General features: G+C 36.8%; 3 protein-coding genes across 3 annotated transcripts; 2 read left to right on the top strand and 1 right to left on the bottom strand.

Annotated features, from left to right (window-relative positions):
- The first annotated feature begins 995 nt into the window (after nt 1-995).
- On the top strand, nt 996-18,967 carry mlphb (melanophilin b). The gene is made up of 15 exons (XM_084422425.1): nt 996-1,035; nt 2,468-2,607; nt 10,038-10,259; nt 11,124-11,263; nt 12,538-12,579; nt 13,589-13,653; nt 14,342-14,434; nt 15,057-15,216; nt 15,546-15,757; nt 15,969-16,067; nt 16,744-16,962; nt 17,115-17,261; nt 17,374-17,445; nt 17,636-17,675; nt 18,592-18,967. The coding sequence occupies exons 1-15, from the start codon at nt 1,015-1,017 to the stop codon at nt 18,636-18,638; spliced, it is 1,719 nt and encodes a 572-aa protein (XP_084278551.1). The 5' UTR covers nt 996-1,014; the 3' UTR covers nt 18,639-18,967.
- An 809-nt stretch (nt 18,968-19,776) lies between these two features.
- On the top strand, nt 19,777-20,220 carry prlh (prolactin releasing hormone; the record flags this gene model as incomplete). Its single annotated transcript, XM_084421495.1, has 2 exons — nt 19,777-19,987; nt 20,078-20,220. The coding sequence occupies exons 1-2, from the start codon at nt 19,882-19,884 to the stop codon at nt 20,218-20,220; spliced, it is 249 nt and encodes an 82-aa protein (XP_084277621.1). The 5' UTR covers nt 19,777-19,881.
- Nucleotides 20,221-20,265: 45 nt separating this feature from the next.
- rpe (ribulose-5-phosphate-3-epimerase) lies at nt 20,266-25,723 on the bottom strand. Its single transcript, XM_084421494.1, has 6 exons — nt 25,477-25,723; nt 24,369-24,448; nt 24,014-24,153; nt 21,435-21,569; nt 21,258-21,344; nt 20,266-21,152 (listed from the first exon to the last, which is right to left on the bottom strand). Exons 1-6 carry the CDS (start codon nt 25,596-25,598, stop codon nt 21,030-21,032), a joined length of 687 nt encoding a protein of 228 aa, XP_084277620.1. The 5' UTR covers nt 25,599-25,723; the 3' UTR covers nt 20,266-21,029.
- Between the last annotated feature and the right edge of the window lie 210 nt (nt 25,724-25,933).

The raw sequence follows: 25,933 nt of genomic DNA, 5'->3' as shown, positions 1-25,933 counted from the left end.
TACTGTTACACTTATAGTACACTTAAACATATACTTTTATATACTTCAAGTGGGCCAATTTAGTCCCAAGCGGTATTAAAATAGTACACTTACAAGTTTACTACTAGTACATATTGACATTAGTATACTTACTACATAAAGTATACTTAAAAATATACTTGAACATTACTCAAGTATACTTCATAAAATGAACTTGAAGTATACTTTTTTTTCGTAAGGGTTGTCATTTTCCCAGTCATGAATAGAAGCCCCTGTATAAAGAAAATGCAAATGGTTGAACCATTTTACATGCATTGCAAAAGAATCTAACTTGGGCAAACTTAATCAGAGTCACCAGTCTAGAATGAATATTTTTTTCCGGTTGAAATAACGTCATGCGATAGGCACTTTTCCTTCCATGGTCAGGCAAAGGCAATAACTTTTCAAACTTGCTTTGAATGGAAACAGTGTAAACACTTATTTGGTAGAAAATCAATTATGAATCATAGAATTGTAACCACTACTGAGGGGTCTATAAGATGAATAATTATATGGAATTTTACAAATCTGCCGTCACATTTTAAATATGGATCTGCTACCATAATTTTAATAAATACAAAATAATTGTTAAATAATTTCAATAACAAATGTATCAGACTCAGATAGCAATAACAACACTATGTTATGCTATACAGTTAAAACAAACAAATAAACACACACAAAAACCAACTGTACCTGGCCTACCTGGGGGGGGGGGGGGGGGGGGGGGGGGGGGTTGTGATGCAAACATGGATACTTGTATGACAAGTATGCTACTAAAACAAACTTGGAACACAAGTTTGAAACCTGTGACCATTATGCTGATTTAAGCCATAACAATGTTAAAAGATTATGCTGTTTCAAAGAGAACTCGGAGGTGGGGTTGAAATATTTCACTGGCCCTTCCCAACCCCATAGTTAATTGGACATGTGATAAACACAGCAGTTTGATTTTCTGCCTGAAACTGTTCAGCTCCAATCCAACTGGACTACTACATGCTGCTGAATCAAGTTCAGGTAATTTATTTTTATATATATATATAGTTGTTATCAGGCTATATAAAGACAAAATCTGTATAAAGGTCCTGTGTACACTTTATAAGTGTAAAATGATGATTTTGCAGCATTCCTCTAAATCCTTAAGTGTCTTGAAGCCAAGCTTGCCATAGCTATGTATCAGGTAGTCTTCTTCTGTTATGTATGAAGAAAATACCATGCCTAGAGGGCTGCAGCATTATTTCTTATAGCTTAACAATAAACCAGTTTTCCGTTGTATAAAGACCTTAAAGGCCAGCGGTAGGATATAAGAGCTTAAGCGCAGATGTTCAGTGGAATGGCAGATACAGTGTGAACCCATTCCAATAAATAAAATACTATAATTTTAGTTTGTACAATGTTACAAAATGATTCTATATCACCTCAATTATTATTTTTTAAATCATTTTAATCATTTCCCTAAAAATTATGTAGGCTAATGCAATGGACTGGATAATAATATATTTTTCCACAATATGTGTGTTTGAAACTGTGCTTTTTATGCAAAATGTCAACAACCCCAACCCTTTCCTTTAGCAGAATGGCAAATCAGGAGGAAACACTCCTTGTTGCTTTAATGTCATGAACTATTCAGGAAAGGCAGAGAACTTGAAAACAGTATAACTTGTAGAGCACTGCTGATTAGGTGCCCATTTTGCAGTTGAGAAGGAATTAATGCTTCTTTGAATAAACATTGTTTAACTGAGCATTTTCAACTCATCATTGTAAAGGGAAGATGTTAACATCTTTCCGATAATTATGTCATTGGCTGATTTGTTTATACCATTAAACAAACTGATGTTGTTTTCTTTTAGGAGAACTAAAAACATCCCTTTATCTGCAAATAGACAATGTCAGACACTTTTTTACCCACAATCTGCACATTAGACAAAAAAAAAAAAAAAAAAAAAAAATTCTAAGGTTCAGAGATGTAAAATGTTTATTAAAAAAATAAACAAAAAATAAAAAACTGTCCGATATTTTTTTTTTTTTAAATACGATATTAAAAACGATATTACATTTTTAAAGTTTTCAACATTTTAAGACATTTTTAAATTTTACTTTTTAAGTTTTAAAGTAGAAATTATTTGAGGCAGTAGATTCAGCCCAAACTATCAATGGATGACAGTCTAATGACAGAATGAAAAATGCAACATAACCATTTCGTTAACAAATAAGCTCACTCCCAAATATTGTTGTATAATAAACCTCTGAAGTGGCAATTCATTCTTAAGCAAATTATCTTAAAATAAACTTTTCAACCTGTGAGAAGTAAATTACTTGTTTAAACTAGCTGGGTGCTAGCATGCAATTAATGAGGCCGAATATTTGTTCTGTCTCTGAAAACTACTCTACACGTTTGTTAACAAAGTGGCACTGTGGTTTGGTTCCACTGGCTTCCTGATTCTACCAGATGAGATTCAAGATGATGCCCAGCAGCAGTAATGGGAAGAATTTGGATCTCTCCAGGCTGACAGATGACGAAGCCAAGCATGTTTGGCAGGTTATCCAGAGAGACTTCAGCCTGCGACAGAAAGAAGAGGACAGACTAGGGTGAGACACCCATAATCACATTTATATGGCATTAACATCCAGTACAACCAACTGTAAATAATTTTTTACTATATGCATGCTGTACTGTATCTTGGACAGAATCAGAATCATTGATCTCATCTTCAGATATTCATTGATGGTTTTGTCTGACTATCCCATCATTGGACCGATCTGAATGACTACTAACCTTAAGTCGTGTGCTGGTTTTTGCTTATAAAGGTCTTCTGCTGTCTGTTCATCTGTGATTTATAATTTAACTGAATCTGTGGAATGTCTGTCATTAATTTATTTCTGCATGAAAATATTTATCTCAGGAACAGTTCCACAGCACTTAGCCTTATGTGAACCCATTTAAAATAAATCTGAAATCATTTACAGCGGATAACTTATTATGAAGAGAATATCTTTAGGTTACTTTACCGTTGATACTTTATGAAAGAACCTTCAAACACCCAAAACATGTCTATTGGTGCAATGCTCAAGTATGATTATGTTTGTGTAATGTCAACAACAGAGAAGGATATGAGTACACTTCATCTATTCTGGAAGATCAACTGGCTTTAACCTCTCTATAGTGGGAAAAGTGATTCACTAAAAACATTCACTAAAGTTCAGTTAATTGGCCTTTTTTTAATCTCTTTTAAGGAGTGGCTTAATGACTCAGCTAGCCAAGAAAATGTCTTGTGAATGCAGTAAGTCGTGGTTATATAACGTACATCCTATCTTGTGAGCCTTCTGTCTGGACCATAACCATCCGATTTTTTAATCCTTTTATAATAAGGTCACGGATGTGATCCACAGTCACACTTACAGACATGTGGTACTACTTGTTCACGCCACTTGCATGTCTGTCAAGTATTACATTTATAGGCAATGTTGAAGAAAAAAGCATGTAAAAAGCCATTCCTGTGACAGGCATGATATTCATTCCTATGCTGTCTTTAATTTGTTGTGATGATTACTTTATGTTGTTTGTAAAAAAAAAAAACAGCAGAATTTTTAAGCTTTAGACTCCTCAGACACTTCATCAACAGGCTGAGCCCATGTATGTCTAAATTCCAGTCATTTTAAAAGAGGTAATAGGATTTGTCTCAGAATTTTGAATAACATCACATGACTGACATTTTTCTCTCAATTCTTTAACAGTTGGAAGGCAAAGGCTAGCTCAAAATAGTCCCGTGGAGACTTTGTTGTAATGTGGTGATGATAAAAACCTTGGAAACAGGATGTGGTAATGCAATGTTACATTCACTTATGCATTGCAAACTTTGATTTCATTGAATGTTTAAGAAAAAAAGAAAAAAAAAGTGCTAATCTAAGCAGATTAATTGTTTAAGGCAATTAGAACTTTCATAATAATTATGTTGTCTGTTACTATGTTTCTGTTTCATGTTCAAGCACTATGGCTTAATTAGATCTAATTCACATATTCAAAACCAAGAACATAGTTATAAAATAAGGGGAAATGTGGGGGGAAATATGCATGGGGAAAAATATTATTGAAAAAGATACAAAAAAGATTTATTTATTTTTTACAAATTTTAAAAAATAGTTATTCTCTAATCTTCTCTAGTTTCATGTGTCTTTTATGAATTGATTATGCTGTAATGTAAGATATTTGACTTACATGTGGTGCTTTTAACTTTTGCCAAATAAAAGTTGAAAGAGCCACAGGCACATAACCATTCAACATGTGGAGGAAAGCTCTTAGCTGGTTTCTTCTTAAGAAGAGCAGCTTTAGCAGAAATGACTTAAATATCCCATTTTTAATGCTACACAGCTGTGATACAGAGAGGTCATTGTGCTAGAAGGCCATCACTTTGGCCATAAAGCTTGAAACCTGGCACATTAAGAATGGAGGTTTTCAAAAGAAGACTAGAGACCATTGGATAGAATGTGGAGTAATTTCCTCTCTCTCTTTCTCTCTACACTGACTTGTGCTGATGATCTAAAGCAATCTGGGCCTAGTTGTTCAAAAGAAATTCGATCGGATTGATTTCATCTATCGGATTGAATCAAATCTTAAAAATGGGTTGTTTAAAAGGGAAAAAAAGGGTTTTGAAATCGGATTTATAATCAAGTCTTGGTTTCTGAATAAAACTTTCAATATGTGTTGTTCTAAACATTTTAGTAAGATTGGGATACCTTTGACAAAAAAAAAAAAAGGATTATCCTAAAGGTACATTCAGAGTGGATTTTAGGAACAAAATGTAATAAAACATTAAAATTGGTCAAATATAACAACATTTGTATCATCTGTACACTTTTATATTTTGCACTTGATTTGTTATAAAGTGATAAAGTCGATAGACATTAGGTGACCTTTTATTCTTTCAGTGCAGTAAAGTATCAAACAAAAACAAATATTATTTAACTGTAATTTATTATTACTAGCCTCCAAGCACCACAAGCTACACCCCAAAGCAGAACATCAGAGCGCCGGATTTTGTGGCCTGCTGCCAACAAAGAGTCAGTGTGGCTACAGTTTGATGAAGATGTTGATGCAGCCCTTGAAGCAACAGCCAAGGGTGATGTGGATTAGGGATGTGCTCGAATTTTCGAATATTCGATGTGTAATTATTATTCGAAAAATAAAATAGCCTACTATTGGAATTTTACTACGTTGCTTTGCTGGCCGTTAATGCAGTGAATCCATGATAAATCCCAATCACTAACTCGCAGTTATAATTAAATGCACTGGGTGGCGCTGTGGAGCGTGTCTAACAAGTGGATGGTATTTGATCACATAATGTCGTCGTCTGCCTCGCGAAGTTTGGAATTACTTAGATGAAAATTATTTTACAAAATGGAAGTACTTTTAATCAAATTAATTAATGAAACGGAGAGTTATCATAATATCACCACCACAATGAGAAATCACATGATTTCATTCAAATGATGACAGCAGTCGACTGAGGCAAGACAGCTGTCCATCACTGCATTAACGACTGCAGGTAGCTGTAGCGCGAGTGATCAGATATGATATCTTCTGATAGCAAAATGATTTTGAGGCATATACTTCCTTTAAGATTCCTTAAGGGAGACAGGTTTAAGAACAGAAAACCCATAGTGCATTTAGAAACTTCGCTTAGCAAACCGTTATCTTTGTGTCTCTGCAACGTCTGTCAGCGCAGCACGTTTTCTCACTCGAGCAAGTGGATATTATTGTTTTTCTCAACATGAACGTGAAACAATATAAAAACGATAACCATATGCTGACTCGAGTGCATACAATCTGTACGATAACTGTGCAGTCTGCTTTATTAGCGTTTTTTTCCATTCGCGCTGCTTGAGCTCAAATGCTTTTGTTCTTTATATTTTTGGTTTACACATATTGTTTAATGTTTTCAACTAAAAGAAAACCTTAAGATATATAGTAAGCTTGATGTGTATATTGCCTAATTGTAAGCTTGTTCAGAAATGGTGACAAAAACTTTTTAAAAAACGTAACTTAAAAAAACGGCTTTCTCAAACGTAATTTAAATAAACGAATATTCGAATATTACATTTTTATGAGCCCAAATATTCGAATACAATATTTTTGACAAATGCCCATCCCTAGTGTGGACCAGAGGCTCCGACCCATAAGCACGTTCATAATCAGCATCGCTTCAGTAAGGTTTAGCGGCAAAGAACAACGCGCCACCAAGATGTCTACTGCGGCATCAATTCCGACTGACGAGAGGCCAAGATTACCCAACACAGACAAGAGCTGAGGACACTCAGGAGCCAGTACTGAAAGGCAAGCGAGGAGGAGAAGGTAGCCCTGGCAGAACTTAGGGGTGTGGTAAGGGAGAGGTAATCACCCTTCGGCGTGCTGAGTGGCACAGGAAGAGGGGCAAGGAGAGGCGCAGTGCCTTCATTGCAGATCCATTCGGTTTTACAAGGAAGCTGCTGGGAGAGAAACACAGTGATGTCAACTCTCATGTCCTGAGGAGGATATCAACCACTATATCTGCAACACCTACAGCGATGGTATGAGGGAGCAAGACCTTGGTCACTGTGCAGCCCTTATATGCCCACCTGAACCTAGCACCCTCTTTAACATCGACGAACCCACCCTTAAGGAAGTCAAAGATGTCATAAAATCTGCCAGAACATCAGCACCGGGCCCAAGTGGAGTCCCATACAAGGTCTTCAAACACTGCCCCAGGCTTCTGGAACATCTTTGGAAGATTCTGAGAACCATCTGGAGAAGAGGGAGAGTACCTTAGCAGTGGAGATACGCAGAAGGCATGTGGATTCCCAAGGAGGAGAATGCAAGTAACATCGAGCAGTTTAGGACAATCTCCCTCCTTAGTGTTGAGTGCAAAACCTTCTTCAAGATTGTTTCCAATCGTCTAATGGGATTTCTCCTTAAGAACACCTACATAGACACCTCGGTGCAGAAGGGAGGAGCCCCAGGGGTCCCAGGGTGTATTGAACACACAGGGGTGGTGACACAGCTGATCAGGGAGGCACGAGAGGGTAGGGGAGTTGGCAGTGCTGTGGCTGGACCTTGCCAATGCTTATGGATCGATACCACATAGATTGGTGGAATTGGCCCTGAGCAGATACCACGTCCCAGAGAAGATTCGAAATCTCAACCTTGACTATTATAACAACTTTAGTCTTAGGGTGTCCTCTGGGACTTTAGTATCGGAGTGGCATCGACTGGAGAAGGATATCTTTACAGGCTGCACAATCTCTGTGTCTCTGTTTGCACTGGCCATGAACATGCTCGTAAAGTGTGCGGAAGTGGAATGCAGAGGTCCACTGTCCAGATCTGGCACCCGACAACCACTGATTAGAGCATTCATGGACGATCTCACGGTTACCACAACCACAGTGCCCGGATGCAGGTGGCTTCTTCAAGGCCTCGAACAGCTCATCACTTGGGCAAGAATGAGCTTCAAGCCCATGAAATCCAGGTCCTTGGTCTTTAGGAAAGGAAAAGTAGCTGATCAGTTCCGCTTCATGCTGGGAGACACCAAAATTCCATCAGTGTCAGAAAAGCCAGTGAAGAGCCTGAGCAAGCTCAACCTGAAGGACACCACTGCACGGCAGGGTACCAGCGATGACCTCGACACATGGCTCTCAGCAGTGGACAAGTCAGAACTTCCTGGTAGGTTTAAGGCCTGGATCTACCAACATGGCATCCTCCCTCGTCTCCTCTGGCCACTGCTAATCTACGTAGTCCCAATTACCACCGTGGAGGGCTTTGGGCGGAAGGTCAGACGATTTCTGCGCAGGTGGCTGGGCCTGCCACGGAGCCTAAGCAGCATTGCTTTCTTTGGCCATAACATCAAGCTACAGCTTCCCTTTAGTAGTCTGGCAGAGGAGTTCAAGGTCACCCGAGCCAGAGAAGTCCTGCTCTACCGAGACTCAGTTGACACCAAGGTCTCCTCAGCAGGGGTAGAGGTCAGAACAGGAAGGAAGTGGCGCGCCCAGGATGCAGTGGAACGGGCGGAGGCAAGGCTGCAGCATAGCACCCTGGTGGGCACGGTGGCTACTGGGCGGGCTTGGTAGCAATCCCAAACCGTGCTACAGGAAAGCCAGAGGAAAGGAGAAGCGGAAGCTTATCCAGGAGAAGGTACGAGCCGAGGTGGAGGAAGCTCGCTTCAGCAGAGTGGTGGGCATGTCCAAGCAGGGGGCCTGGACCAGGTGGGAGCATACAGCTGGCCGTAAGATCACCTGGGCAGAAATCTGGAAGGCGGAACCACTCCATTTTAAGTTCTTGGTCCAGTCAGTGTATGACGTCCTCCCTAGCCCTGCCAACCTGTTCACCTGGGGCCTGGTGGACTCACCTGCTTGCCAACTCTGCCAGAAAAGGGGATCATTAGAGCATATCCTCAGCTGATGCTCAAAGGCCTTGGGAGATGGGCGTTATCGTTGGCACCATGACCAGGTCCTGAAGGCAGTAGCAAATGCCATCTGCACTAGCATTAACATCAGCAAGCAGCATCATCCAACCACGTCTGTAATTGCCTTTGTCCGTGAAAGAAAGATAGAAAGACCCAAGGGGGCCTGCTCGCAACAGCAAGAGACTGGCACCTCCTGGTGGACCTAGGCAGACAATTGAGGTTCCCAGACACCATTGCAGTTACATCACTCTGACTGAACATGGTCTTGATGTCCGCGGCAAGCAAGCAGGTGGTGTTACTTGAACTAACTGTCCCCTGGGAAGATCGAATGGAGGAAGCCCAGGAAGGGATGAGGGCCAAGTACGCTGATCTACGCTACGCTACATATGTTACATATACTTACCATACTAATAACAGTCAAGTATGCATAATTACATGCAAGTAACCCCTTAACCAAATCCTAATCCTACCCTAACCTTTAGTAAGTACATGTAGTTGCTTAATATTACTCAGTACTTAAATAAATAATTACACTATAACAATGACACCTTAAAAAAAAAAAAAGCGTAACCCCTAGACCTACTGATTTCCAGATCTGTATTATTCTAAAATTCTTTTTAAGAATTGGGCCTTTGCAGTTGAAACCCCACTTTGCCCATTTACAAACTAAAAATCTGTATTTGATTCCAAGCAAAATTTTCCATGTGATGCTGAATTTACAGTGCCATTGTTAAATATTGATGGCACTAATTGAATATTTTTAGACAACTGTAATGAATATTTAACAAAAAAAAGTTCTGTTATGACTTTCAATTACTGATTATAACAAGCATTTTGGATACTTTTTTCCCCTCTGATCTGATTCCGAGACTGATTGATTGGTTGATTGACTGACTGATTGATTGATCGATCAACCGATCCCATGTGGTGTGACGCCATCAAACGGTGCCGCTAGAACACGTTCACACACACAGCAGGATTTTGAATCGCAGACAGGTCCATATATTTAGCATGGCAAATATCTCACAAGCGTCGGCGATTCTCTCGGATCGCGTCTTTGATAATTCACACTACGTGATTGTCACTCACGTGAACGTCACAAAACCTGTCGGCGAGCGAAAATCGGGCCTAAAATCGTTTAGTGTGAACGGCCATTACAAACGATAATGAACAAAACTAACTAAGAAAGAAAAACTGAAAAAGTTATTTTTAAATAACCAGCTGGACACCTAGCTGTTATTAACACCTGCTATTTCGTTCCGAAAATGTTTTTTTGACATGTTTAATTTTTTTTTTTTTTTTTTTTTTTTGCTGTAAACTTTTAGAATTAGTACATCATTGGTCGTGCGCTGCAATGAAGGAAGAGATGCTGTCCAGCACTGACTGAATGCGAATGCGTCGCGATGATGCTATGTCTAATATCAGTGATATTAGCAGTTTTGTCAAACGATATTTCATATTTAAAATACGTAATTTTACTTCGTCGATTGCAGTTACGTTACGATTTGGACAAGAGGCCACAACTTGGTTTTACACACCACAATGAAAAGAATCAGCATGTAAGCCAGTGAATCTCTCTGTATGCAGGGACCTCAAGACCAAAATACTGAAAGAGGATACAAAGAGAGAGCTGCTGGAAGATCAGCCTAAACTCAGTGATTCCCTCTGCATCCGCTGTCTGCAGCCCTTCAAATTCCTTGTCAACAGCAAGCGCCAGTGTCTGGACTGCAAACTATTTGTCTGCAAGTCCTGCAGCCGTTTTAACAAGAAGGACCGTGGTTGGGTGTGTGATCCATGCCATATGTCTAGGTGAGCACCTGACAGACAGACACATGCCTGTGATTTCTGATTTGTGTCCTTATATAAAGGAGCAACACACAGGACATAAAACAATCATTACGAATACGTAAAAAAAAACAAAAAAAAAACAGTGTAAATTGTCACATTCACATTCATTTTTGAATACATATTGTTTGAATGCTTTAATTGATGACTCATCTTCACCAGTTCTGCTTGCACTTAACTAAACCACAACCATAAAAAGAGGTTCACTTCCTGTAAATAAACTTTATTTAAAAAATAAAATAAAATAAAACTTTTATGCATTTTCACTTATGCTGTATATTTACTACTCTAGCAAACTCTATTGAAACAAATGTGGATTTGTGAATATTGTTGGCCAGTGTTGGTGGGTTAAAAACATTCTTTAGTCTTACATTAACACTATTAGTTCACAATAAAGCATGACCTCTCATGTCTTATTGCTTAAGTAAATTATGTTGTACGGAGAAGAAGCAGAAGAACCAAGTAGAAATTACATCACAATACTGGTGGTAGATTCAGCCTATGAAATGACAATATTTTTTAATGATCATCACACTCATGGCAGTAACTATTTTATATTATGGTGAATTGGTCGAATTTTGGTGAATATGATCTCATTTGTTCTTTTTCGTGCAATCCTCTTATACCCCACCACCGACGGTTAGGTTTAGTGGTTGACCTTTATGCTTATGTTTGTTTTCTAAAATAATCATACGTTTCAATACAAATTACGTCATACAAATTCATATGAAATCACCAATTCTTAAAATAGTTATGTTTTCTCATGAAATCAGGTTGGATTGACTGAATAAATTTAGTTTTTCTTGTTTTTTATCTTTGTTTCTACAGAATCCTTAAGATTGGAACTCTGGAATGGTTCCATGAGAATGTACGCTCTCGCTTCAAGCGTTTTGGCAGTGCAAAGGTCATGAATTCACTTTTCAAGAGGCTGAACAGCGACCGTGCCTGCTCTCAAACTGACCTGAGAGGTAGCCTGTTTAAGGTCATTCCATGAGACTCGAAACCTTCCCATTATATACTGGCCCTAAAAGTGGAATCATGCGCATCAAGCAATCTTGATCATCACATATGAACTTGATTCTTTAGTTTAATGAACAAGAATTTGCTCATTTTTATATACTTATATACGCTAGGGTCTGGGGATCCGATTTTGTTTCACAGAGCTTGGACTATCCTGAGCTGAGATATTGAGGTTTCCATAAACATCCGTAAAACCCAAAATTTGTTGTGGTCCATGACACAAAGATGGTCCCATGTGGTTAAAACAAGTAAAAAGAAAAAAAGGTGTTTTTCCAATACCAATACATAGTAGAGGTAATCACTCCCAAAAAAGTCAAATTAAATGAAAAATGGTCAAGCAACCTCCATTGGACCACTTAAGATGGATTGACCCGCAACTTTATCCTCTCATTGTAAATTGCATCTTGTAGGACCTGTTCTAAGCACTCAGGTTAGCATGCTGCATTCTATTTATTTCTACAGATTGAATTCTAATAGAAAAACTATCCGTTTAGAAAGTCAGTTAGTTATTACAAAATGAGATTTGATTCTTACTGTGTCATCTGTTAATGGAAAACAATTTTTGAAGCAATGTCTGACAGATGACTTACAGCGGAACACTGAAGGCAGAGCTTAGAGGAGAGAGGCCCTCATAACTTTGAGGGATTTAGTGAGGGATCCAGGGGGAGAGAGAGAGAGAGAGAGAGAGAGAGAGAGAGAGAGAGAATTGGCTGGGCCGAATCATCCATGTGATTTACTTTACACAGTCACATGTCTTCTTTTTCTCAGTGCCTGGACTCGAGTGTCTCTCTTTTATCCAATTTTCTATCTGTCCTGAATAAAGAGCTCAGCGAGAAAACATTGCTGTTTGGGTGAAATGAGATTAACAATGTTCCATACAAATATGTTACAAAAAGATGTTCTAATTATATAATATTTAAGGGTGGGTCACACTGGTGAATAAATGCCAACAAACACCAACACAATACTTGCTGTTTGAATTGAAATGTTGGGAAATGTAGGCTAAATGTTGTGTTCATACTACTCCAAAAAACAACAACGTGGTTAAACCACCGATCCAGCAAAAGCCCAACAGCCATTGATATTTGGTGTTTGGTAACTAGTGTAGTGTGGCAGTGTGAACCACCCTTTACCACTATTTAATTTCTGTTTTGCTTTCTGTAACCAATCACAGCTTATTTTATTTCTTTTGTCTCTCTAACCCCCCACCCCCATCACATAGAGCCTCGAGACGATGACACGCACAGCATGCCTGAAGTTCACAGTGAGTTTAAAAAAAAGTCCTCTTTCTTTGTGATATAAACATGTAAATGTAAATGTAAATAAACATTATTAAGCTGAACACTGATGTCATGCAAGAATCTAAAGTAATCAGTGAATGTCTTTCATCTGTCCAAACAATACAGCAGCCATCTGCTCTCACATTATCTTTGATTTAATAAGGCAGGGAAGATGGAGAGAAAAAAAAGTTTGGAAGAAAAACACCTTACATAGCCATGAAAAGAACTGAACACAGAAGCACTGGTTCTTTCACAGGGATTAACAATACATATATTTTCTGCTGTCCAGTACAAGCCAGTTGTTCAGATTTGCACATTCCCTGTGAATATTTTCTCTTGTGCCACCACACAAACATTATGCTTTTTAGCAAGATAGTTTTATATATATCAAGGGGGAAAATAAAAATGTTCATTAAATGTCGCATTTTCTTTACCAGAAAAATAAAAAAATCCATATATACAATACAATTTAAAATAAATGTATTATGTTTTAAAATAATAGCTGTAAACAATAGTTTTGTGAGCCCATGACTATAGCTATATGACATTTTAAACTCATTTTTAATTTCAGGAAACATGCCATAGGATTTAATTTAATTTATTTATAATTTACAACCCATTCTAAATGATGCATCAAGGATTTACTTCGTCATTCTCAGTAATATAGGTAAATCTCATCAGTGTTATCCAGCAGTGTAACAGTACCTGAAAACATATTAAATAATTCCCTACTTCTTCTCTATTAGAGGGTACTTCTCTATCTGACAACTTATATATTTGGAGCTATAAAAAAGGGAACCGTTTAAGAAAGAAAATTATGTCTTTTTTTTTCCGGACAAATCACAGAGAAAGTGTTTAAAACCTACACAAAATGAAAAACATAAGTTTGAATATTAGTTAAATTGTGTTTGAACATTAATACTTGTTAATTACTACAGTGTTTCTTGTCTGATATCAAAGGATTCATATTTATTACTCTTGTCATCCACACAGCCGGCTCTCTGTTTAACCAGGAAGATGAGCAATCTGAGAGGGCTGACAGACGGCACTTCAGCCTGGTACTGTACCATCCCTTAAACATCAGAAACTGATGTTATTAGAGCGCAGGGAAAACCAGTGGCAGGACCAGTGCGCATTATAGTGTTAGCAGTTCTGTCAGTTAAACAGTAGTGCAAGATCGCCCTCTGCTGCTCAAATCTTATTTTAGTTTTAATGGGTTAGTTTAGTTTAGTATTTGAATATGGCCTGAATTTTCCCTTGTTCTCATTATATGATTTTGACTCTTCACATTGTCACCTGGAGGTGATTTTGTAATTCTACAGACAGAAAGCCAGTCTGAAGGCCATGCTCAGTCCTTGTCTAAATCTGTCTATCTTAATCTCTTTGTTTAGTTTTATGGGCCTTTGAGAGTAGACAGGAAAGTAAAGAGGGAACAGAATTTGGGCATGATGCAAGGCAGATCTGAACCTGCATGAGCACATTTACTATCCACTCTGCCAGACAGTGAAACCTTTTGTATAACCCTTCTGTACTAATCGTAGTACAGCTATTGCTTATAGAGATTCTGTAGATCTGCCTGTGTTTAAGATAGATAGATAGATAGATAGATAGATAGATAGATAGATAGATAGATAGATAGATAGATAGATAGATAGATAGATAGATAGATAGATATTGGAACTACACTGTTACTGTTTTTATGGTTGAGTTCAAACCAAAAACAAACCATTTTCTTTCTCTCTTAAGATGAGAAAAGGCAGACGGCTGCTTCCTGTTGATCCTCATGAATTTAATATTGGCTTTGAGAACTCCACTTATTCCCAGCCTCCCATACTTCTGGTTCGTATGTTCTGTTCTTGCACATCTGATGTCAGAAATAAGCAAATATTGTGAACATATAATATAGCAAACACTGAAATACTGAAGTGTGCAAAAAAACACTACCACACTCTGTTGCCACAAAAAGTACCTTAAATGGCAGTGCCAGCTGCTTTGAATTTTAAATTGTTAGGAAAAATACATAAGATAGGCAAATAAAGAATAAATGGTTAGCAGTGGTGTGAAAAATTTGTGATTTGTCCAACCAGTGTGCTAAACAAATGCTGTAAAGTGCACCTGCTGAGTATTTTCTGATTGTTAACAGTGATAAGACTGTGTGTTTAAATCTTGATTGTTTCTTCACTGAAGAAAATCATCACAAAATTAGTCAAGCCAAGGTTAAAATGACAGCATCTGGGTTTGTTTCCTTTTTATTTCAGTACAGACTCTTGTGAACTCTACTGAATTGTATACTAGACAGTATTTAGTTAAAATAGTACATTTTATTTGGCAAAATATGTTAACATTTTTAAGCACATGATTTCAGGTCAGGTCAGTGCTATATGTGACCATATCCTTTTTAATAATTCATTAAATAATTTAGTATTATTTAATCATTAATTTTTTTAATTAATTTCTAAAGTATTCAGGTAGCCAAGAGAAAGTAACCCAGAGTAAGGACTCCGGAAATGAAGACAACTGGTCCACAACTTTTAAGCAGAATAGAACTCATGGCAGAGGTGATGAGATGAAGGACATATTGCAAATCAGCCAGAGAAGTCTGGACAAACCCTCTCATTTTGGTAAGATGCGCTGTCCGTTTCAATTTCCCTTACAGATTTCTGAGGATTTACATTTTTCCAAGGCTCTGTAGAGGTGAATGGGTTTCCCCTTTGGGCCATCCAATGTTTTTTTCCTACTGTCAGTGAGGTTTAGGCTACTTTGTGCTGGGAATATAAACCTAAGACACTATAAACGCAATACTACATTTAAAAAACAAACAGAAAAATTCAGGAATTGAACAAACAGGACAACATTTTTGCCTGGACTGGTGGATAGACTCATAAATTCCTCTTTATTTAATTTCAGTATTTACATTGAAAAAAAAAAAAGTTTTGTTTGCTCTCTGTAGATGACTGCACACCATACCTAGAACAGAGGATGACAAAATCTCGTTCCCTCTCCAAGATGAGCCTCTCTTCAGCTGGCAGCGCTAACTATCACCTCCACCGTGAGCTTTCTTACAGCCTGGAAGACTCGGAGGATGATGATGAATCTGAGATGCATGTCATATACAGTCCTGCCCTACTTAGAGAGCCCTCACCACATGAAGTTCCTCCACAGGTAGTAAAAAAAAAAATCATGACAAACATTTTGGTAATGATCACCTGTCAAACTGATGTGACATTTGTTGACATGTGACACTTTTACATCTTTGTTCAAATGCAAAGCTAAAGAGACTTAACATCCATTATACTATTATAACCTAATGTGGCTTCACAGTTTTCTTTTAAATGCAACACATACAGTACATTTTGTATCTCTATGACACTAGATTTTTGAGCTCAACGAGCGTATGTCAGCAATCGAGACTCTTCTGAGCCGTTTGGAGCAGAAAATTACCTTGCCGGTAATTGGGGGATCAGCAGAGCTGGTAAGTTTAAAGTAAATTTGCGTACCCAACAGGTGATTATTTTAGGTTAATGAAGTGTCTTATGCTTGCCAAGACTGCATTTGTTTGATCAAAAATACAGTGAAAACAGTAATATTGTAATATTACAAATAACTGTTTTATTTTTTATTGTAAAGGTACATTTTCAGCATCCATTACTCCAGTCTTCAGTGTTACATGATCCTTCAGAAATCATTTTAATATGCTGCTTTGGTGCTCAATAAACATTTCTTATTATTATCAATGTTGAAAACAGTTGTACAGCTTAATATTTTTGTAGAAACCGTGATAGATTTTTGTTCAGGATTCTCTGATAAAAAAGAACATTCAATTCAATCATTTCAATTCATTCAATCATTTATTTGTAAGAATGTAAGTCTTTACTGTCACATTTGATCATCCTTGCTGAATAAAAGCATAAATGTCTTTAAAAATTGACCCTAAACTTTTGAATGGGAGTGTGCATTTATACATTGCTATTTAAAAAGAAAAAAACATTTAGTAGTATCCTTTATTGGTTTCACCCACAAAAGGATAAACGTGTCATCAACATTTCTGAATAAGTCCATGAAATATAACTTAGCATCTCTGAAACACTTGTATCAAAAGGACCCTCCTGACTTTAAATCCTCATGTAGTTCTTCTGCTCTCCCTTTAGGTTGAGCAGAAAGAGGAGGATCTGTCTCCAGCTGACTTAGAGGAGCTTGAGCTCAGAAAAAAGCTTGATGAACTTACTGAAAATATAAGTGACAAAGGCCTGTCGTCTGATGAGGAGGATGCAACGAAATCTTCAGAGGACTCCCCAAAGAAAGGGGCCCTTTACCATACTTCAGCTATGAGAAATGTCAGGCATGAGTGGCCTCTTGAGGTTGAGTGGGTAAGAGAATGAGAACTAGCAGCACTAATAGCCTGTTAAACATGGTGTGAATTTTTATTTATATTTCCTTACAAATGTTTTAGTTCAGTTTTGACTTGAACCCACTCTGCTGTTCTTAATAGTTTTGATGTGTTTCTAATTCTATACTCTAGAAAGCAAAGCCGAATTTACATAAATCCTTTAAAAAGCAGAAGCGAGTGAATTCCTTTGAGTTTAGTAACACGACCATCAGTGAACTGTCGCAACTGGAGGGTAAAGTTGCAATGGCAGCCGCCAGTGTCCAGAGCACTCAAAGCGGGGTACGCCACCCAGTCTAAACATCAAAATGTACTCCAAAATGCACTCCAATTCAAAAACTTCCCATATCTTGCCAAAGTTGTCTGTTAAAAGTTGCTTATTTCTTGCTTAAAGGTTACAGACATTCAGAAAAGAATTGCTGCTTTGAGTGCCGCAGGGATGACAGTGGAGACGTCCCGTAGACGGGTATGTGGAGATCCAGCTGCTCACAGTCACATATTCCTGTTTAGATTTGCATGACCTTGGCAGTACAGAAGCATGAAACTATATAATATATAAAAAAAATTATTTCAATTTTTTTAACACAATAGAGCAATATATAGCAACTTCAGAAAGAGGCTAAATATAGTTTTCTGTTCTTCCCTTTTTCATTCAGGCTCCTCAGCCATCAAGGATGTTGCATGAATTTCCAATTAGTAAGAGCAGTTTTATACTGCATTTTCAATAACATGTAATCTGTCATTTACTCAATCATCTTTGTATTGTATAAAATGCAAAGAGCAATGATTTATTTTCCTCTTCTTTTGCTACACTTGAAGGGATAGGTCACCCAAAAATGAAAATGGTCATCATTTACTCACCCTCAAGTTGTTCCAAAACTGTTCACAAAAGAAGATATTTTGAAGAATATGGGTAACCAAACAGTTGATGACTTACATAATCTGAAAAAAAAAAAAACACAAAAAAACACTATAGTAGTCAATGGGGCCCATCAACTGTTTGGTTACCCATATTCTTCAAAATATCTTCTTTTGTGTTCAGCAGAAGAAAGAAATTCATACAGGTTTGGAAAAACTTGAGGGTGAGTAAATGATGACAGAATCTTCATTTTGGAGTGAACTATCCCTTTAAATATGTTGCAATTACATAACAAAATATAAAACCAAATGGCATTTATTTTAAATATAGCACAGGCTTTTTTTTCAAAACATTTCACAAACTGATTTTGTAAAACAATAGACATATTGTTTAAAATGAAAACACATAAAGATGGCTACCACAGTTTTAGTTTTATTTCTTGATTCCTCATAATATATTCTGAACCACACACAGTGATTTTAACGCATAAACTGATAGCAATCAGGTCTGCTGCTCAGTCTCTGGAACAAATGGACTACCCATCTCCTGTGGTCATGAAAGGGCCTATGAAAAATCTTGTTTGGTTATAATGGGAGCTGTAATGAAATTGATTAAATTCCTTTTTTAGAAAGTCACCAAAATCTCTTTACTACTGGTCAGTTTTTAATCAAAATCCACTCAGGATTCATGTAAGAGACATCATGAGGAAACATGTCTTGTGTACTAATAATGTTCTTTTTGGTTTCTCTGAAGGAGGCAGCAATGGAGCAAGATCTTTACGGAAGATGCTTACTATGTGAAGCAACTTCATCAAGTTAGCGTTCTCTACATATTTTTAGTGGGCCATGATAGAATAAACACACATTAACATATTTCATATGTTAATAAAGTCAGCTGCAAGGGCTTGTGTGCTAAACTCCTAGCTAAATAATATATAATTAATACCTGCTTCAATCTTTCATTAGATGAGTGTCAGATTATTCAGATAAATGAGGCTCACCTTGTAGCATTTGCTGTTTCTTAGAATAGAAAATATAAATTATGCACACAATAGTTTTTTTTTCCTTTACTTAACTGCTGTCATATTGATAACTCAGTATTTATAATATAGTCATTATTTAATATCTTAATTCAGATTTGTATGTAGCTTGCTTTGGTATATTTCCTGAAATATTGTATTTTATATATTTTTAATATTACAAATGTTTGTTTTTCTGCTCATTAAATATCTAAAACCATTTTCTTTTGTCACTTTGTCCTCTATGTCAGTGATGTATTAATGAATCAATAACATTGCCAAGCTCAATTTCAACATATGCTGGGTTATCCCCCAGTCTTCATATCCACATTACCACTATCTTTTGCATATTTAGGGTAAGGATGATTTGTGTGTACATGTAAGCTGTGTAGCCTTCACCCTCCCCCAGAGGTGATATAAATTGGTGGATCAGGCTATCCAGGAGAAAATATTCTCAACCTCTGCGAACGACTCAAGAATGCTGCTTTAGAAGTTTTCATATACTCACAGCTATGACAAGACTATAAGATCACAAATCCTACCTTGAAGACACATTTATGCTGCTTCTGCATTAAAGGATTTTTCATCTGACAGCTGAGGAACACAGAAAACCAAGAGGTGAACAGCTTACAACATCCTGTAAGTGTCAATGAATTGTAATTGACCAAATATGTTGTAGAAGACTTTTTTTAGTTAAATTACTTTTTTTAAATTAAGAATCTTGTAAAATGTAGCAGCTTCAAATAGAAAACCTTACCGTTAAAATTCTATAAAGATTTGGTGCTGTTCTACTAACAGTATATATTTTGTCATATATTTTCTCACAAAGACATTTTTATAGCCATGATTTATATACGTAATCTGCAAAACATAGAAACCAAAGTGGTAAGCATTTTTATTGTTTGTTTGTTTAGTGTTTTTAATGGGAAAAAACACTGATTACACATTTGATCGCTGTTTTTTCTGTTGTTGGTTTGCAGGTGACACTTTTCTCTCAGTTCTAGTGATAGATTCCACACTAAGCCATGCTTGAAAAGCTGTGTGCTCTGCTCTGTATCCTTATGCTGTTAGCATGTTTTACCCAGCCAAAACCTCATGATGAGCTTCCATTACGCTCAATGGGGATGAGGGGTACGATTTTACTGATTCAAATATTTTAAATGTTTGCTATAATATATAACATCAAATGTAACCTATTCTTAATACTATTATTCCCTGTAGATCCGAACATTGATGCCGTTTGGTATAAAGGCAGAGGAATACGACCTGTTGGGAGATTTGGTCGAAGGATGGCACAAAGAGGCAAAGGATCATATTTTGGAAAGCACGGGTTTTGCTATCCTGAGGTCCTGGCTGTAGACTGACAACTCAAATTTACAGATTATTACAAATTACATTAAAGCATCTGCTTATGTTATGTACACACTTATTTTATTATTTGTTCAATGCATTTAATTTCAAAACTATATTATACATATTAATGTGTTAAAATGTGTCATTGTCCTTGATAAACTGTTAACAGACGTAGCTTTGCTTGGTCACTTCATTGTGCTGAAACATTGCTGTTACTGCTACCCTCAGTACAGATAAATGCATGTTCATATGATGGACAAATCAGACTGACAAATAACAATTTCAAGTATTCTGATTTACACTTTTATCATATCATGGTATTAGAAAGATTGGTTGATGGAATGTTCAAAATCCATTTAAACTGCAGAAAATGTATAACAGTATGTGAAGCTTATGCAGCTGCATTACAATGTCATTTTTTTACTTGATGACCAACAAACCTGAACAATTAACAGCTGAAGTAGTTATGTGCAGCTTTATCGATGTTTGTTGTCTCAACCACGGTGAGACAAAGAAAGAAATCAAACCAAATGAGGTTAATTATGAGGGGAATAGTCAAACTGATGTCACTGGGGAGAGAACAGATAGATTCTGTCTGGTCACAGTTCTTAAAGGCCATATGCATCTGAAAACTGCTGAATATCCAAATAAGAGTCTCTGCAAAGGCAGTTCTCATGGTCTCTGCACATCCAACATTTGGTAATGTCCGTTCACAAAGCACCATTGAGCATTCAATAACAAATTGTACACATTAAAAATGAATCTGCAGGAATGACTAAGTGGTGGATGAAAACAGACTTGAGGTAAAAAGTCAAGATGCTCAGCGGTCCAAAGAACGTTTCTGGATCGCCTCAATAACAACATTTTTGAGGAGGGCGATTACAGAACGAGGGTCATCACTGCTCACTACGGCACTGCCCGACACGATCATGTTTGCTCCAGCCTAGGGTTGTTGAAGTAACAAGTAAAGATGAGTAAAACGCTTCTAATAATTTCTTGCTTTTGTATTCATACTCATAAATATGTGAGATTTAAGTGACTTGTGTACCTCTGCACATCTGTGGATGCTGTCTGGGCCGACTCCTCCATCCACTTCGATGTCCAGAGAAGGGAACTGACTCCTGAGCCAACTCACCTGTAGAGATACACAAGCATCTTCAATATTTAATATTGTTGTCTGAGGAATCTAAATGAGAATGCTAGAGGTAAAAATACATTTGCATACCTTTGGCATCATATCTTCCATAAACTTCTGACCACCAAAGCCAGGCTCTACTGTCATGACAAGAGCCATATCGATCTGTCTAGCCCACGGTGCCAATTCCTCAACAGTTGTTCCAGGTTTGATAGCAAGACCAACCTGCATAAAAAAAAAAAAAATTATCATAAGATGGTTGTTACATCTTTTTCTATGAGTAGCAATTGGTCTAGGACAGGTTTAAAAAAAAAAAAAAAAAAACCTTTTCTTTACTTCTACAGTCGCTAATTTCATGTACAAGTCAAAATCTTACAAGTCTAATTCAAGCCTCAAGCCTTTTTTTTTTTGGTGCAACTTAAAGCTGCAGTATGTAACTTTAGGCATTCTAGCGGTTAATAAACAAAACTGCATAAGCCTTGCGGAAAAACATTGTAGGTGGAGCTACTTCTCTCTGTTTATGTCCTTTATGTCTATGACGAGTCACGAAGGTACTGGACTACTCCGCAGCGGTAAGACCTGTACCAGTCTAAAATGGTCAGAATATAAACACTTATTATAGGTGTACCGTAGTGATTCAGGATAAGACAAAAACACGGTTTGGAAAATGGATTTTAACATTTTTGAACACAAAAAAGTTACATTAAATGCAACATGCCTTAACCCCTTAAGCCCTGAGGGCATTTTTAGAGTTGTTTTTTTCTGAGTGACACACACAAAACTAAAGACTCATAACTCCAAAACTATAGCAAGGAAAGTTGCATTACATCTGGACATTCTCATGCTGAGAAACTGCTGATAAAAATTATATATAATTTTTATTATGATTTTGCATATCTTTCTTATTTGACATGCAATAACTCTGGAAGGAAATAAAGTAGGGGGGGTAATTCTTTTTTGATGAAGTTCCCCTAAATGTGAGCTGCATCTGGATCAAATGTTGTGGTGATTGCATAAAGTAATCAAAGGTTACAGCATTTGGAACCAAGACAGACTTTTTGTTCAGTCCTTGACGCCCCCTAATGGGCTTTTTTTTTTAAATATATAATTGTTTGAATCTTGTGTTCAGACTTAAAGCAATAGATTAGGTTCATTTTGGGCTCATTTTAATTGTAATAATATGCCGTAAAAAATTATTTGCCATTTTCAACAATCTGTGAATGTTTCATGAGCTGTATGATGTTTTTGACACATTGCAGTACATAGAATTAATTTTTTTCATAATCTATAAAATACTTTTTTGTACTATTTATCAGCAAATAACTCAGCTCTACTTGGGAGTTAATCAAATTGGCTACATTCATTGTAAAGTTCAGACTCCAAGCTTTCAAATGACACCTATTTTGAGTTTATCAAGGCAGTCGTTTTGAAAAATATGATTATTAAAGATAAAAATCAATAAAAAGCTGAGATTCTAAGCTTGATACATATTTCCATATCCTACAAAGTTGAGAGACATGTTTTTTAGTCAAGTATTCATCGCTTCGTGAGGAATATCTCGTGACCAACGCAATGGATTGTGTTGTGTTTGGGCTTTTTGTAATCGTGAGACTCTGATTTTCCACAATTCATGCATGTTTCATGGAGTTATGAGCTTAAACGTCATTGGATATGCACCTGTGCAGGTTCATGTGTTAGAAGTCCATGAGGAATATTCAACCGCCATGAGTTTGAGCTCTTTTTAATCGTAACAATCTGCTGCAAATAATGATGTGCCATTTTCCACAATTTATGCATGCTTCATGGAGTTATGAGCAAAAACACGACATCAGTATACAAGGCTCTATGTACGCCTGTGCTGGTTAGTGTGTGACAACTCCATGAGGAATATATCTTTAGATCTGAGAGATGAATTATTGAATTATGAATTATGCTGAGTTTGGGCTCTTTTTAATTGTGAGAGTCTACTGTAAATAATGTGCCATTTTCTACGATCTGTGCATGCTTCATGAAGTTATCAGCGAAAACCAAAATCGAGTATATACTTGGCTACGTGTGTCTGTGGTTTTTTTTTATGTTAGAACTCCATGAGGAATATCTTTAGATCTGATTGATGATTTATATTGAGTTTGGGCTCTTTTTAATTGTGAGCTCCTGCTGTAAATAACGAGGTTCCATTTTTTCCAGCAAGGTGGCACCCGGGGGCAATACACTTAGTTTTGGAGGGATTACTCAGCACTCGTTAAGAGCTGAGATTCTAAGCTTTAAAATTATACCTATTTTGAGTTGTTCCATTCAGTGGTTGCTTAGTAATTTGATTATGATTTTTTTTTTTCGTGGGGGGTGTACCGCTGGCAGTACACTTCGGGTTTAAGGGGTTAAATAAAGAAAAATAAATTCCTCTGTTAGTCAGAAGAGGGCGCCTAAAATCTAAATAATCAGAGCCATAGCATTCAAAGCAGCATATACTGTAGCATCTGCCTATAATATAAATGTATTAACTAATTATTTTTTTTATAATTTTTTTTATTAATTAACTTCTTTTACATTTTACATGTGCTTTTCAAAACAATAGCGCATTCGAGAGTTGTTAATCATCAGTCATGATCTTTTTAAGCCACATAATTTGATATAAAAGAATACTGGTTTTGCAATACTTTAGCACAGACCTTCATGCCGCTCTCTCTGATTTCCTTGATGAGGTTGCCAGGGTTGGCAGTGGCTTCTAGATGGAAAGTGTACTGATTGGCTCCAGCTGCTGCCATGGGTTTCACCCATTGCTCTGGCCTGGACACCATCATATGCATGTCTGTAATAAAGAAAAGAGTAAGCAAAGCCTCCAAACACTGCAAGGGTTTATCCAACAAGCAATGTTTACTTAATTCAGAGAGAGAGTGAAAACGTGAAAGAATCCACTTTAGCAGATTATTAACAAAACTGTCCCAAAGAGGAGCGCCAGAATGTATGCAGCTCAAATGCATTAGAAACAAGAGTAGATACAATTTTTCAAAGACTGGAACCCACCAAAAAATGGATCAGGTCCAATACAGCGTCGTAAACATTCCACCATAGGATGCCCAAATGTGAGGTTTGGAACAAAATGCCTTTAGATGCAAAGATGAAGGAAAGAGTCCAGGGAGGCAGAATTAGATTTCTTAACTTCTGACACATGATTCATCAACTTTTAATTTTATAAACTCCTATGTATATGTGGCACTCTCCATGAATAGGGTACAAAATAGAGCCTAAAACTCAAAATAAATGGACACCATGGCAGAACGGATAACAGAGATGCAAATATAGCCCAAAAAAACTATTACACAAGGGGGGCAATAGATTTTTTTTTTTTTTGTAAGAAATATAATTTTGTTCATTAAATTTATCAAAAAAGACAGCATAAAGACATTTATAATGTCACAAAATATAACTTTAAAACTTTCAATTCATCAAAGAATACTAAACAATGACAGTTTCCTCAACAATATGAAGCAACTGTTTTTAACACTAACAATAATAACAAATGTTTTTTGATTTCTCAAGGATCATGTGACACTGAAGACTGGCATAATGCTGAAAATTCAGCTTTAAAGAAATATAAATAAATTACATCTTAAAATATATTTAAATAGGAAAGCTATTTTAAACTGTAATATTTCACATTATTATGGTTTCTACAGTATTTTAAATTTTTTTTTAAAATGCAGCTTTGGAGAGCAAGAGACTTATTTCAAGAACATTTAAAAAAAAATCTTATCGAACCGAAACTTTGAATGTTTAATCTTGGCGGATCTAGTCAACACTTCACTTATGTAAAAAATTCAGGCAGTGGAATAAGATCATTTACTTGTCACTCTGCAATGCTGTACTTCACCAAGATTCTTGTATGTCACAGTTTTGAAGAATGTTAAATGTTTGTAATGTGGATGAGTTCATACCGTAGCACTCCTGTGGCAAAATGTGGGACAACTAAATATGCAGGTTTTTTTTTTTTTTTTTTTGGTAGTTAAAATGACTTTTTTATGGTCTTGGTTCTCTGGGCCATTTGATCGCTGTAACTGCCTGCAGGTCAACATTAGGTGAGATGAGAAAGTTACATAAAGAATTGCAAACTTTACTCCTCCTGAGTCCTCACCCATCCATAACGTCAAGGTGCAGATAATCAGCACCGCACTCCATCATTCGTTCACATTCCCTCCCGAGCTGCGACAGATCACTGCTCAAAATTGACGGTCCGATTTTCGCCGTGTACGCCATGATGCTTCTGCTCTGCTCTGCTGCTGCACACTTCCGCTATTCACAGATGCATTTCAAAACAAAAGTCATGCTTTTCCATTACTGCCAGGAGGTGGCACGATTTGAAAAAATAAACACCGACGCCCAGAGACCTAATCATTGACATTGATGATTATCTTTTTTTTTTTACACATCGAATGTGGTGGGAATCCACTGCTTTATATTTTGAATTGAAATAATAATAATAATAATAATAATAATAAATAATATAAAACTTGCATTGATGGGTTGTAAGGATTGACATTCATATACCTTCCTTGCAATACATTTCTCTTACACCTTGTAATGCCTTGCTT

Source organism: Rutilus rutilus, assembly GCF_951802725.1.
Source record: "Rutilus rutilus genome assembly, chromosome: 10".
In the NCBI taxonomy this organism is placed as follows: domain Eukaryota; kingdom Metazoa; phylum Chordata; class Actinopteri; order Cypriniformes; family Leuciscidae; genus Rutilus; species Rutilus rutilus.
The sequence above is the reverse complement of the archived record's forward strand: the minus strand, read 5'-3'. Positions and strand labels throughout refer to the sequence as shown.